Source organism: Daphnia pulicaria, chromosome 5 (assembly GCF_021234035.1).
Source record: "Daphnia pulicaria isolate SC F1-1A chromosome 5, SC_F0-13Bv2, whole genome shotgun sequence".
Lineage (NCBI taxonomy): Eukaryota > Metazoa > Arthropoda > Branchiopoda > Diplostraca > Daphniidae > Daphnia > Daphnia pulicaria.
In genome coordinates, this window is record NC_060917.1 from 6,394,378 (window position 1) to 6,407,725 (window position 13,348).

The window sequence follows — 13,348 nt, forward strand, 5'->3', positions numbered from 1 at the left end:
AACCAGACAGCTTACATAATAATTATTCAACATTTTTCAACTGCCCACGTAAACGCCAATTTGCTTGACGCTATGCATTTTATAGAGACATCACTATGCTAAAACGGTGGGTATATTTAATACTGTGGGTTGCAACATCTTTGAAAACTTGACAGCCGCAGAGTACTGCCATAGCCTGGATCTCATACAGAAATTAATACTGGGTATATGACAAAACCTTGTTTTTCCAAGCGCTATTTTCGGTTTATTATTGATTTTGTCCTTGTTTCGCAGACACTGATGTAACGCGTCATTCAGACCTATACGCAAAGCTGCAACAGCTCTTGAAAGCTGACTTTGTCAAAACTCAAACGAGCCACCGTGAATTACTACTATCACTACTGATTGTTACCGGCGATTTCTCGGAACACACTAAAGGTAACAGAAACTAGTTTTTTACAAACACACCAAGCAATTGCATTTTCAGTGGAGTAAAGCACTTCTAAATCCGTTTCGCAACTCGTTTCACAATAGATTGGAACAATGCCAAAAACACTGCGGTTCGTTAATTGATTCTTTAAACGGCTGACACCTATTAATTGCACCGTTCGTGATTGCTTGCCGCAGATGCTCGTTTACGGCGAATTCTTTATACAAGGCGATATGGAAAAGAAACTCGGGAGGCAACCAGCCGCGATGATGGATCGGGAAAGAGCGTGCATACCTCATCTGCAAATTCAGTTCTACGATAGAGATGTCCTACCCGTTTACTTGTTTGCAATTTTTTTTACCCACTGTTCATCACGTAGCCAAATGAGAGTAAGAAGACTTTTTGTTTGCATTCATTACAAATGTAGGTTACTTGCACGACTGTTTCCCGAAACGACTGTTCTCGTCGAAGCAGTAAGCTGCAATCGTCAGCATTGGGTGACAGCACACGAAAACAGTGGCGCCCACCCGACAACCTCATCACCTGACGTTGTAGAAGAAGGAGCCATCGCGTAGAGTTACACCAAACGACGAGCTTACCAGCAGCACGTGCGGCGCACACACCATAAATACGAACCGTTTCCGGCCATCATAGTCCTGACCCTGCAAGTGTTTGGCTGCTATAATCAAGAAATCAATACACGGAAAAATCCAATCCTTTTTTTTAGGAGAAGCAATACAAAAAGCCAGTGGTGGTTCACCATCGAAAACCTTGTGTACTACCTGATAGATGTGTTATCAGAGTAGGCGGTCTAATAATGTTATAAAGTGGCAATAAAAATGCAATATACTTACTATGACGTCACATACCATGTCTTTGTCACCACTAGCCACATAAGCTAACAAACAACTTTTTAACATTTTCTCCGGCTCACCGTTGGAAGGCCAAATGCGTGATACTGCAGTACCCAAGGAAAAGCACTACCATTTACCGAACTTTCAATGACAACAAATCGTCCACATTAACGAATGTCATCCAGGCCTACTCGGTCAAAGAGGCAAGAGCTACACCGCACTTCAGGACCCAAGGTTCACTTTGAAACACTCTTAGTAATGTGAAATGGGCGGGGCAGACGGAAGTGCGTTACATGGACAATTTGAATAAAATGAGGATGCTTACCATTGGACAGACACACGGATAACGAGGCTTAAGCCTTAGGGTATTCGTCCCAGAAATGAGAGTATTCTCCACCAACATTGTCAAGTTGACTTATTAGATTGACTCGCAATCTTCACGATAGCCGTTCACTTAGATGACGAAAAATTTAATCCATCAGGTAAATATCGCCAATCAATGACGTCATTCAAAGCCACCCAAACGACTATAACAACATCTTGCAATTTATAATTCAGAACCACAGCCAGAGCAATAGATCTATTGCTCTGCCACAGCTGTTGCCCACATTCCAAATGACTAGTTGGCAACCTTGAGCCGATCCCCCACCTCCAACACCTGTGCATCACGACCGCCACATCAAGCCACATCGTATAAAAGGTGCCATTTGCACGCTACACGCCGGCACCCACTTGTCGCTAAGTGGCTCGCGTTCGAACTTCAAAGAGAACTTCAACCGTCGACCACGTATAGTCAACAAAACAACAACTAGAACGAGCAGGAAATATCCTAAAGGAAAAAAGGTAATTTCAATGCAAACCCAACATCCCTTTGACAACATGAGTTGGAACTGCCTTGATTTGTAGCCATGTCGACGTCGTCTGCTGAGAGCGATCCCGAGTCATCCACGTCGTCCTACGGCAACAGCGGCACACCTTGGGGGTGGCTGGTCTGGAACATTCCGCAACGGACAGTCGGCATTCCCTTGGGGTAAGGGTGTAGTTGGCGACTAAATCACAGTTTGGATTGTTCTCACGCACCGTGCTTTTCCCTAACTTTTTCCTACCAGGTCGACCGAGGGCGAACACATGGCCACCATTGGCCGAGGAGACTATTGCACCGTGACCGTCTCGCCTACACTCGTCGCCAATTCGCTCTTCCAACGCATCAGCCGCCAACATTGCACACTGGAAAAATCGATGGAAGACGGAAAATTTACGATTTCAAACCACTCACCCAATGGAACGTTTGTCAACGGCGAACGAGTCGATTACCTGCGCACACTGTCCATCGATCACGGCGACGTCGTCGCTCTCTGCTCCGCCGAGAGCGCGGCAAACTTCACCTTTTACGACAACTACCATCGCTTTCCGGGATATCACCTGCACTTCAACAACAAGTATCTCGTTCTGAGCATCATAACGAGTGGGTAAGTCTAAATGTGAGACCCAGTGAGTGATTGCTATGGTTTTTTTAAATGATTTCTTGTATAACGCTTAAGGTTGTTCGGCGAAGTTTGCAGAGCCATCGTAAAGAGCAACAGCAGCGTTGTTGCAATCAAGACTGTTCACGCCAATAAGTGCGAGAAACCGTATGACTGTGTGACGGTGAACCCACGTGGCGTCGATGCTCTAAGAAATGAAATCGCAGTGCTCTCACAGCTGGATCACCCCTGCATCGTCAAGGTAGGTTGTAGTGGTATATGATAGTCACTAGTCCCGATTGATTCATTGAACCTGTGTGCAACACAAAGATTCAGGGGAGACCTTTGTGCTCCACATAGCGCTAGTCACAATGCGGCAAATGGGTTTCTCCTTTGTAACTGTTGCTGTTAATTTGTTTGTTGTTTTGACAGATGCTAGACTCTGCCGGCAACTGGCCAGAAAGCAGAATGTTAATAGTTATGGAGTTCCCTGGCGGCGGTGATTTGCAACAGAGGATGTCCGACTTTTCCCTGTTGTCAGAGCCAAATGCCAAGTATTGGTTCGTACAAATGGTTTCGGCAATTAGATACTGTCACAACCGCTCACCGCCCATTGTCCACCGTAACCTGAATCCCTCCAACGTGTTGCTGACAAGCGCTGATGAATTTGCAATAGTAAAGGTAACCAAATTACTGGATATGGCGTTGGAGTGATCCCGTCGTGCTAGCTAACGCAAACTGAATGGAATGCTATGTTTTTACTCGGAAACCACGTTTGAACTGATGCTGTGTTCCGACGCGCTGCACCGGACGGGATTTTTCGGGTGATAGATTGCCGATTTTGGACTCTCGAAACGCCAGTTGTGCCCCTCGACGTTGAAGACTTACTGCGGAACCAGCTTGTATATTGCTCCGGAGGTGAGACGCCAAATGGACGACGACGACGTCGAGCCGTACACGGCGGCAGCCGACGTGTGGAGTTTGGGCGTCATCTTGCATTACATGCTCCTGGGGAGACATCCGTCGTGCTCTCGCGCGGACTACACTAGCCGCTCAACGTCCACCCAACGTGCGTATTATTTGTCATTGCCTGCCAACTCTCTAAGCAGCCCACCTGCGGGTGGCGGAGGGTTTGTTCTCTTCATTTGCTCTCTTTTTTCTGTTCGTCTGACTTTGTGTGATTTTGGTTTTTTTTGGTTATTTTTGGACTCTGCCCCGCTGTCGTTTGGTAGGAGGCAGCGTGCTGGACGGGCCAGGCATCGCGTCCGTCAGCGACGAGGCACGCACTCTGATCGACAACATGGTAGCGATCGACGTCGGGCGACGCCACGACATTGAAACAGTGGCCAGGTGCCCGTGGCTGCTCGACGAGGACACTATGGCCAATCTCCGCTCGATCGTCTTTAAAGGCGCACCCATTTTCTGAACTGGTAGAAGACGTCGTCAAAGTCTTCCGCTCCAACTACCGACATCTAGGCCACTTCTCTTTGACTCTCCCCAGGGCGGGTGACTCTGCGAACGCGTGGGCGGCTGCTATCCTATTTTGGTTTTCTTTTCACGAATTGTGTGATTACTTTTTTGATCATTTGTATTAGTTTTACGGGCACACGACTGAATGCCGCATTCCCGCGACAATGGTACAACACTGCTTCCGGCACGTGCATTGCTACCACCTTTGATTTGAATTCTTCGTGAGACCTACGTTGAATGTATTGGCCCTTTTTTTTAGTGCGCGTTCACAGTTTTGTCATCACGTTGCATATGTTGAACCCAATACAATTGTTTTCAGTTGTTGTTTATTATTTTAATGACTTGAGGTAATCAGTCTATAATTAAATAATTTCAAAAATGATACTCTAATACGGTTAAAACCCGACAAACGTTTAAACCACGAAAATTCTTTAACAAACCATCTAACTCTAAAAAAGAAAAGTGAGGGAAAAAAGGCAATGAAATGTAAAAGAAACATTTTTAATAACTTGTTAAGAAAAACAGTTAGTGTTAAGTAGGAAATAATTTTAGATGAGGCCGGACTAAGAGGGAAACTTGCGGGCGAAGCGAGTGGTTGGATTTCACAATTACCGTTTTTTACAATCAAGCCGAAAACGTCGAAACGACAAAAATTGAATCATCTTCCCTGTGGTTCCACATCGCGTTTTATCATATCATTCTTGCATTGGTGTTTGAAAAGTACCTAGTCCCATTGAGGAAGTACGTAACGTTTACTTTTTTTGCAAATCATTGTGTGTTTGTAGTCATCTCAAGATGAAAGGGTAGACTGATTTTCTAGTTTGATGTCTCCCAAGGAGAGCCGTGACCATGATTGGAAAAAGCAGAAATACCAGCGATTACTTGTAGAGAAGCAGCGTTCAGGAGATGATCCGGAACGATGTCAACCGAGCAAATACCAGAGGCTACAGTGAATTATGTTGCTCCACAACCTTTCCCTGTCGAAATGAAACTTGCCGGCTCCACTGCCCTATTTTGTGGACGCAAAACAAAACCCAACATCATTACGCGCAAGATCACTTTTGTTTAACAAGTTACAAAATGAATAGTAATTACATCACCACATAGCACTGTCCAAATACTTGCTACAAACGTGACAAATTGGGGAAAACGCCACGGCCTAGGTCATTTCAACCCCACCTCCAGGAATGTATCAATTGTCATAGTACTGTGATACTATTAACAAAAAGGATTTACAAGAACACTGCTTGGATGCGCAACTCTGAAATGTATTAATAAACTACCATACCGTACAGGCCAGTGGATGAATGCCAGAGACATTGGTATGGCTGCTGAAACCATTGATTTGGTCATGACGTGTGTCTTCTCCTTACCGTAATATTGAAATATTTATTACCTAACTTGTAATACAAAACATTACGAAATAAGACATCGACCAAATAAGACATTCGACTTTGACAGCACCTGCCAAACAGCTTCCTTTCTGTAACGTAGGTTTTGGCGTGCGAAATAAAAAAGGTTAGCTCTAAATTAATTGCCCCATCTTGATTTCAAAATTTACGGTGCGAAACATCGTAATGCTCTGACATGAGAAATGGTCAGCATTTGCAGGTGAAGGAAGGAAAGGACAAAGTATTTCTGACGGGTTTCACGTCAACCCCAAGATTTCTCAAAATGTTCAATAATTCTATTAAATGATAAGTGAACAAGAAGAAACAGAAATTTTTATGAAATGCAAGGCCCGAAGAAATGTAACATTTTCCGTTGCTCCCAAGAACTGCACCGATAACTAGTACAATTCGATGCCGATCCTCGTCATGTCATAAATAACTGTCACTTTAAATAACGAACTTTCACCACCCAAGAACAACACAGAGAAACAATCGACAAAAAGAAATTGACCCAGAATGAATTATCATCTCAACAACAAAACTCCAACTAGATGTCGGGTTCACCAAAAACCCCCGAACAATTAATAGCTAACTTGGACGACCAACCTTGGCGTTCAACTCCATCGAAAGAATGATGACGTGAAGTAACGGAAAACATATGGTAACATAAAAAAATTTCCCCGAAAACGAACCTAAGTGAACCATGGTAGCCACCTCTTTAATTAACTTCTCGGTCGCCACCGCTAACCCGCACTGAGCTATGAAAATTTCAAACCAACACATAAACAACTAAAGTACAAATCGCAGCCAACAATTGAACAACTGAATCTGAGCCAAACGAAGCCTCCTTACAATCAGCAATTTGATGGCGTAATAAAATAATGAATGCGCTGCTGCCCTGCGAACGAGAAAACTGTGCTGGAACTTTGGAAACTACAACTTCCACAAGTAGTAAAAGTTCCCAGGTTTCTATACCACACATTTCTTTCAGATTGGATTAGTGCCGGAAACACCGCGGATCGTTGGGAAACTATCAATAACCAATAACATTAAAAAAATTTTTGTTGCAAAAGATCTTCCTGTCGATTGACGCGTACATGTTTACTAGTGTCACATTTGTTGAAACTTTCAGCTAAGTGCAAATGTTGTTGACATGAAGAAATTAACAGACTTGGCCACACGCAATCTCGAGAAATAATTAAGACATCGACGCGCGCCGCTTGATAATTGAAATCTTTCACCCGCCCAAAGACAACATGTTCAATCCGGTTCAATCTTGAAGCCACACGACTAGCAAATCCAGCTGCCGCAACCGGTGCCGCTGCTGTCAAATGTTACTATGTCCAACTTACAGACTATTACAATCTGTTATTCACTTTTATGCCGAATAAAAGTGGATGATCTCACTGTCTTGTACGTTAGCTCTTTACATTGTAATCAGTCCGACAAACCCTCCAAGACATTTATCATTTCTGGCAGATGGCCAAACTCTTCCTGCTGAAAATGGAGTTTGCACTTTGGGTTTCATGTAGTACTACAATAATGGTTAAAACAATGGCATTAAGGCTATGACTATACTGTATGATGTTATACGTCCCTTAACCGCTGAGTTAAGGAACTAGATGAAAACAATGTCTCTCTGGTCTCATTGGAGAATTTACTACAGTTATTGATGCATCAGAGAGACAGTGGAAAGTAAAAACAGGCCAAAAGATACCACACTAATCTAGCGACGTGTGCATTAATACTGCCCCCCCCCCCCCCCCAACAGTTTCTCAGATACAGTGGCAGTCTGTCCATCAAAAGTTCAACTAATCATTTGGCAGATTGTTACTATTGCAGGAAAAAAGATCAAAGGTTGTAAAGCCCCAAAAACGAAATTTGACTCATCAGCCTGCGACGATCCACAAGCGAGCATGACGAACGTGATGAAGCAACTCTACCAAGACGGCGATGATTACATGAAACGACAAATTGAAAAATCTTTTGCACAGAGTCGAAGAGGTTAAACCCTTGATGCAGGGCTTTGATGAAAACGTGAGGAAATACTTGAGATATTTGTCGATTCTTTAACAAACAACATACAAGGAACGTTATCAGATTCCTTGTATTTTCAAAAAAAGTAGCTTTCTTCGACTGTTTCACAAGCACAGAAAATGAACACGATGCAAAATAACAAATCAAAGCAATAATACTTCCAACATATCATCATTTCAGTTCTGGTTTGAAATAATTGATTTTACCAACACTCGATACAAGCTTTTCCAATAAGAATGCTTCATTTCAGATTAGGCAGCCATTCCATCAGGGGTTAAGCTTAATACAGTCGTGGAGTGGAATCAGAGTATGCAGTCGTCTTTCAGCGACATCCGACTGTAGAAGGTGTTCAGTTTTGATGAGATTCCATTTATAGCTGGTCGAGGGAAGAAATTCGACATCACCACGCGATTTGGTGATGAGCTCAAACAAATATCCAAGCGTTTTCTGACTGACTTCCCTCATGCGCTCCTGGGATGGCGCTGCGTGGTGTTGACTGAATGACAGTGCGCCCATAACGGAATTCAACCAAAATCTAATTTTGTTGATGAGGAGCACATCCTAAAGGAAGACCATAAAAAACGTAAAAAGGGTTTCTTAGAAAGAAAGACAGTATAAACACTAACCGTAAGACCAATCTCCGAGTCAAAGTTAAGTTCCATATCATGTTCAGGATAGAAGGATTGCTGCTTCTCGTGATCGTAACCTAACCCACAAATGGCACCTGTAAGGCGTTTGATGTCCTTGTCCGCCCGGAATTCAGCTCTCGGAGCAAAAAGAAGCGTCAAAATGGCCGGTAAACCGGGGATATTTGGAAGAAGAGTAGTGCTGCGAGCCTGGACGTGGCGACCGTTTTGTTGAGAGCCGACCTGTAAAGAAAAGGCATTTTCAAATAAAAACTACAAAGTGTAAACCATAGTGACTCAAAGTATCCTTACGTGAGCAGCAACGAGAACGCGCTCGTGATGATCACCAGGTTGATCTTCCAGTATAACGGAGTTGACGGAATCATTTTCTATCTTCACCATGGTACCCAATAGGGATTGCACTTTGCCGTACATATTCATCTCCAACGGACTAGAAGGACCAACAAGTTTGACAACACAAGTTTCATTGCGACTGTACTGCCTTGGCTCGTCAACTTCAAGTTCCATTGCCAAATACTCGGCCACCACAAATCTCTGTTTTTCCAACCTAGTGAGCGTGAAATTGTCAATTTCATTAACCGATTTTTTTTAAAAGTCAACATAAAAAGTTACTCTCGTTGTCGGTGTTTAGCCATGCGAGAATTCGGCTCGGCTTCTTGCTCGGATTGACGCTGTTCATTATCTCGTTTGTTTATAAAAGATTCATCCACTTTGACGGCATACTTGAGTTCCAACATCTGAGCAGCGATTGAGTTCTCCCAACTACCACCTTCACCAATCAGATCCATAGATGTGATTCCGTTGACGACCGAAAACACCTACATATTATCGAATTGCGTTAAAAAAAGTTCGGTGCATGCAAAAGTCTTTCACCTTAGAGATCAAATAGATCACATGAATTCGGTTGTTCATAAAAAAAAAATTGGCACTCTACTCACCCTGGCTGTAAGTACTTGATCCACCGTCTGCATCTCAAACCATTCTTTGCCGGAGTTTGTCCACTTTCCTATGGGATCGTTGATAAGTGACGGACCCACTCCTGTCAAGTGGCATTCAATGGCCAAAGGTGGGAATTTGAGCAGTCCGTCAGGCACCACTCGCAAATCCTTGACGTGGGCCACGGCTGCGTTGCCGAAATCGATAAAATAAAGGCGAACGCGTTTCTCATGAATCGGCACGCCCTGCTGCGTGCTAAGCACCTTGGCACGATAGTACTCCACAACATTGTGGACGGCGGATTTAAACGGACCCATCACCAGATTGCCCTTGACGACGGGAACTGTAATATCCCACCTCTCCAAACGACTGCCCTGTGGGCCCACAAGGCCAATGATCTGTGTGTAATCACGTTTCGAACGACTATCCAGGCGGTGACACCAGAAATGATTGGGCTCGTCCACGTGACAGACGCTGACAGGTATTTCGTATTCGTGAAGTTCGGGCAGACGTGGTGCCGGAATCTGAAGAACGTACGGCACTTCACTCGGAATGCTCTGACTTGACACCACCGATTCCACGTCACTCATTAGTAACAAACGTCTAGCCGACTCTTCCACCTTTATGGAAAAAAAAAAAAAAAAAAATATATATCATTATTTCTTTTTTCCAAATCAGTTTCCATCCACCGGTTTCAGTCAAGACGTACTCGAGCGCGGTAGTTTTCGGCATCTCTCTTGTCAAACAACCGCACGTGATAGGGAATACCGAGGAATCTCTGTTTGATGGCCAAGTAAACGGGCAAGCAGATCCTTCCGGGTACACTCATACTTTGGTAAGGATTTCCCTCTTGATGAAATTGAATAAACACCCTCTGCGAATCAAACGTGATTTTGGCATTCCATGTATCCACCCTCAGCATACCTTTCAGACGGGAAAACAAAACAAAAGCTAAATAAATACAATACATTCCAGAGAGAAAATCCTTAATACAGGAACTCACTGAATATTTCCGACATGCTGTTTTTAATTTGTCGGACGTAGGCTTTGCCGAGTTGATTCGGTGGAAAATTGGTAAGTTTAACCGTTTGGAAGGGATCCAGTCCGCAAAGAGATTTGACGGCCTCGCGTTCATCGATCTGCCCGCAGACGGCGTCCCGAGTGAAATAGTTCGGATAAAAGGCGCCGAAGAGCACAACACGAAGCAGAAGCGCCTTTTGGCTTCCCGTTAGCGGTCTAACGTTCGGCCCGACGACACCTTCGATTCCGATGGAATGTAGACGGAATTTGATTTCTTTCACCAACATATCCATCTCCTATTGCGGGGGTGGAAGGATGCAAAGGATAACAGCAATGTCGACCCTGTTTTACTTTAAGCAAGTATTACCTTGAGCGCTTTGAGTTCGATGAAATTGTCGTGCGCCCAATTCTTCTCCCGCATTCTTTCCGACGCTCCGCTCCGCTTAAAGTGCTCTTGGTGCTCCAAGTTCTTATACACTTGGTATGCATTAAGCGTTGCGATAGGGTCGCTGAAAGAGCCATCGGCCCATTGCATTTTGACTTGATAGGCCAGCAGCTTCTTTTGATAAGGGGAAGTAAAAATGTTCTTTGAACTGAGCCCGGCAGCCATAATGATGCACTCTTCCAGGATGTTGAACACGTATCCTATTTAAACGAACCAATTGGCATACACACACCGACACATCAAGTCAACAGTTCCCCAGAAGACCAAGACAACGAGGTCAGAAAAGAATAGAATGCGTACGCTAAGAAACATGTATACGTACCGAGCATAACCAGCTTGCCCAAGTGGACGTCTATGGGGAGGCGAGAGAGGACTCGACCGAGGTAACTCAAGTCCCCATCAAATGAACTGACAACGCCGTTGACTGTCGTGAATAGAGCTCCCATTTCTTTGAGTAGCAGGATTGTCCTGGCGATGTTGCCATGTTTGGGAGGGTCGATGACGAGTGCCAACATTTTCTCGGGTGGATCCAGGTCCAACAACTTGGTACGCAAAACGGTCTGCTCCAGGGGAGAGCGAAGGATCTCGGGAGTCACGTCATCAGGCAATTTCCTTGGGACGAGAAATTCAGCAGTTTACGAAGTAATCGCAGCATGACAAGTGAATCAATGGTTTTGTACTCGTCGTAGAAGCGCTTGGAAACCATTCGATAAACAACGCCCTCGGTAACACGACCAACACGTCCTCTGCGCTGCATACAGTTGCTCTTGGCAGCCCACTCCAACTAATAATAAAAGTTAACAATTTTAAAAGAGATTTGTTGAGATGAAAATAATAGGAATTACCTTGAGGGAGCAAAAGTTCGTTTCCGTATCGGTGGTGAGCTGCTTTGTCAGGCAGAAATCAATGATGTACGTAATGTCCGGAACAGTGATTGAGCTCTCGGCGATGTTGGTGGAGAGAATGATTTTGCGAAAGTGCCTAAAGTTTGTAGGCAAACACGTAATGGACTGGAAAACTCGACTTTGCTCTTCGCTAGTGATGCGTGAATGCAGCGGCAAGATGTGCCAATAGTTCTTGTGGACCGCATTGGTCTCAAAGTCTACGAGAGCTTTGTGCATGGCATCAATTTCGCCAGTGCCGGGCAAGAATATCAGGACTGCACTCCGAACGCTCGAAATATTTTCGTACTCGGAATGACGCCCGTAGCGCTTGATTTCCCGTTTGCTGTCGAAAGCAGAGATCAGCCGACTCACAAGTTCGTACTGGAGTTTATCGATTCGAGGAGTCTCATCGTTTGGATCTATCGTTGCCGTAAGAAACTGCAATTGAACGGAATTATTCAAACTGTGACTAAATGACAAAGTTTCTGTGATGCGAACTCACCCCTAACTGTTTCAGACAGTCCATGTAGTAAACGTTGATGTTAAAAGGCTCGGCGCGGTCCACATTAATGATAGGAGCGTTGCGCCACGGTCTATCCCCTTGCGGAAAGTCGCCTAACTCAGGGGTTTTGAAATACTGAGAAAACTTTCCAGCATCGGCTGTGGCTGACATCAAAATAATTTTGGTTGGCGTCTTCGTTTTGCGGAGGAATCTGTTTAAAACCAACAGCAAAAAATCGGTGTCTTCATCTCTCTCGTGAACTTCATCGACAACAACTAAGTACAACAAATAGTTTGAGGTTAAGATACGTTTACACACTGTCGAAAACAAATAAACTTACTGTGAGTGTAGCCTTCAAGAGTTTTTCTGGCTACTAGTGTCTCCAAAAGACATCCAGTGGTTACATAGGTGAGCAGGGTAGACTCACTCACTTGCCGTTCCATCCCAACCTAACCAAATCAAATAAATGCATTAGGAAAGAAATCAAAAATGGAAATGAGATGCCAGTTACTCTGTATCCAACAACAGTTCCAAGAGTCCAGTTCCTTTCAAAGCAGACTCTTTTAGCAATACTGATGGCTGCAATACGCCTTGGCTGGGTGACAACAATGTTGCAAGGTGTTTTATTTGCATAGCATTCATCCAGGATGAATTGAGGCACTTGGGTTGTTTTACCGCAGCCAGTGAAACCCTTAATGATGATTGCATTTTCTTTCTTCAGCATATCAAGAATGGCTGTTCTTTCTTTATCAATTGCAAGAGGGGGACGGTCAGGTGGATCGAAACGATATTGAATGAATGCAGCCGCTTTCGCTTGCACACCATGAACATCCAGAGCAAGTAGCATGTCGCCACAAAGCGTAGACTCGTCCTCAAGCATGCTCATACCACCACCTTTCATTCGGCATTCATTATAACTTTGTGCTAAATTTGCAGCCTAAAACGATATTTCAAATTTTAAAAAGCGATTCAAAAGAACACTACCACAGACTGCACCTCCAAAGCTTGCTGCCTTTCTTCTTCCCGATACTTTTCACTGTAGTCTGTAGTATTTTCAGCGAAATACGGCTGTCGTACTGCTTCCGGGGACCTTTACCATTCAAACAAATCCACGTTAAAATTAAAAAGGAAAAAATCTTTACAAGTAGTGCCTTTTTCCTACTTACGGTCTTCGTCTTCTTCTCGAAGATGTGCCAGGGGTGAATGTCCCCATTTCTTCCATAGTTTTCCCATATATCAACACATCAAAAATATCACCAGCGGACTTTAAATCGGCCATTTTGAATGACT

General features: G+C 44.1%; 2 protein-coding genes across 2 annotated transcripts; one reads left to right on the forward strand and one right to left on the reverse strand.

Moving 5' to 3' along the window:
- The first annotated feature begins 2,171 nt into the window (after window positions 1-2,171).
- LOC124340734 (ovarian-specific serine/threonine-protein kinase Lok-like) lies at window positions 2,172-3,440 on the forward strand. The gene is made up of 4 exons (XM_046793341.1): window positions 2,172-2,293; window positions 2,373-2,732; window positions 2,805-2,988; window positions 3,159-3,440. The coding sequence occupies exons 1-4, from the start codon at window positions 2,172-2,174 to the stop codon at window positions 3,438-3,440; spliced, it is 948 nt and encodes a 315-aa protein (XP_046649297.1).
- A 4,451-nt stretch (window positions 3,441-7,891) lies between these two features.
- Window positions 7,892-12,794, reverse strand: LOC124340735 (probable ATP-dependent RNA helicase spindle-E). Its single transcript, XM_046793342.1, has 14 exons — window positions 12,570-12,794; window positions 12,399-12,507; window positions 12,059-12,333; window positions 11,518-11,994; window positions 11,353-11,456; window positions 10,995-11,284; window positions 10,595-10,872; window positions 10,211-10,523; window positions 9,917-10,131; window positions 9,210-9,827; window positions 8,884-9,089; window positions 8,563-8,818; window positions 8,251-8,493; window positions 7,892-8,185 (listed from the first exon to the last, which is right to left on the reverse strand). Exons 1-14 carry the CDS (start codon window positions 12,780-12,782, stop codon window positions 7,892-7,894), a joined length of 3,891 nt encoding a protein of 1,296 aa, XP_046649298.1. The 5' UTR covers window positions 12,783-12,794.
- Window positions 12,795-13,348: the final 554 nt, after the last annotated feature.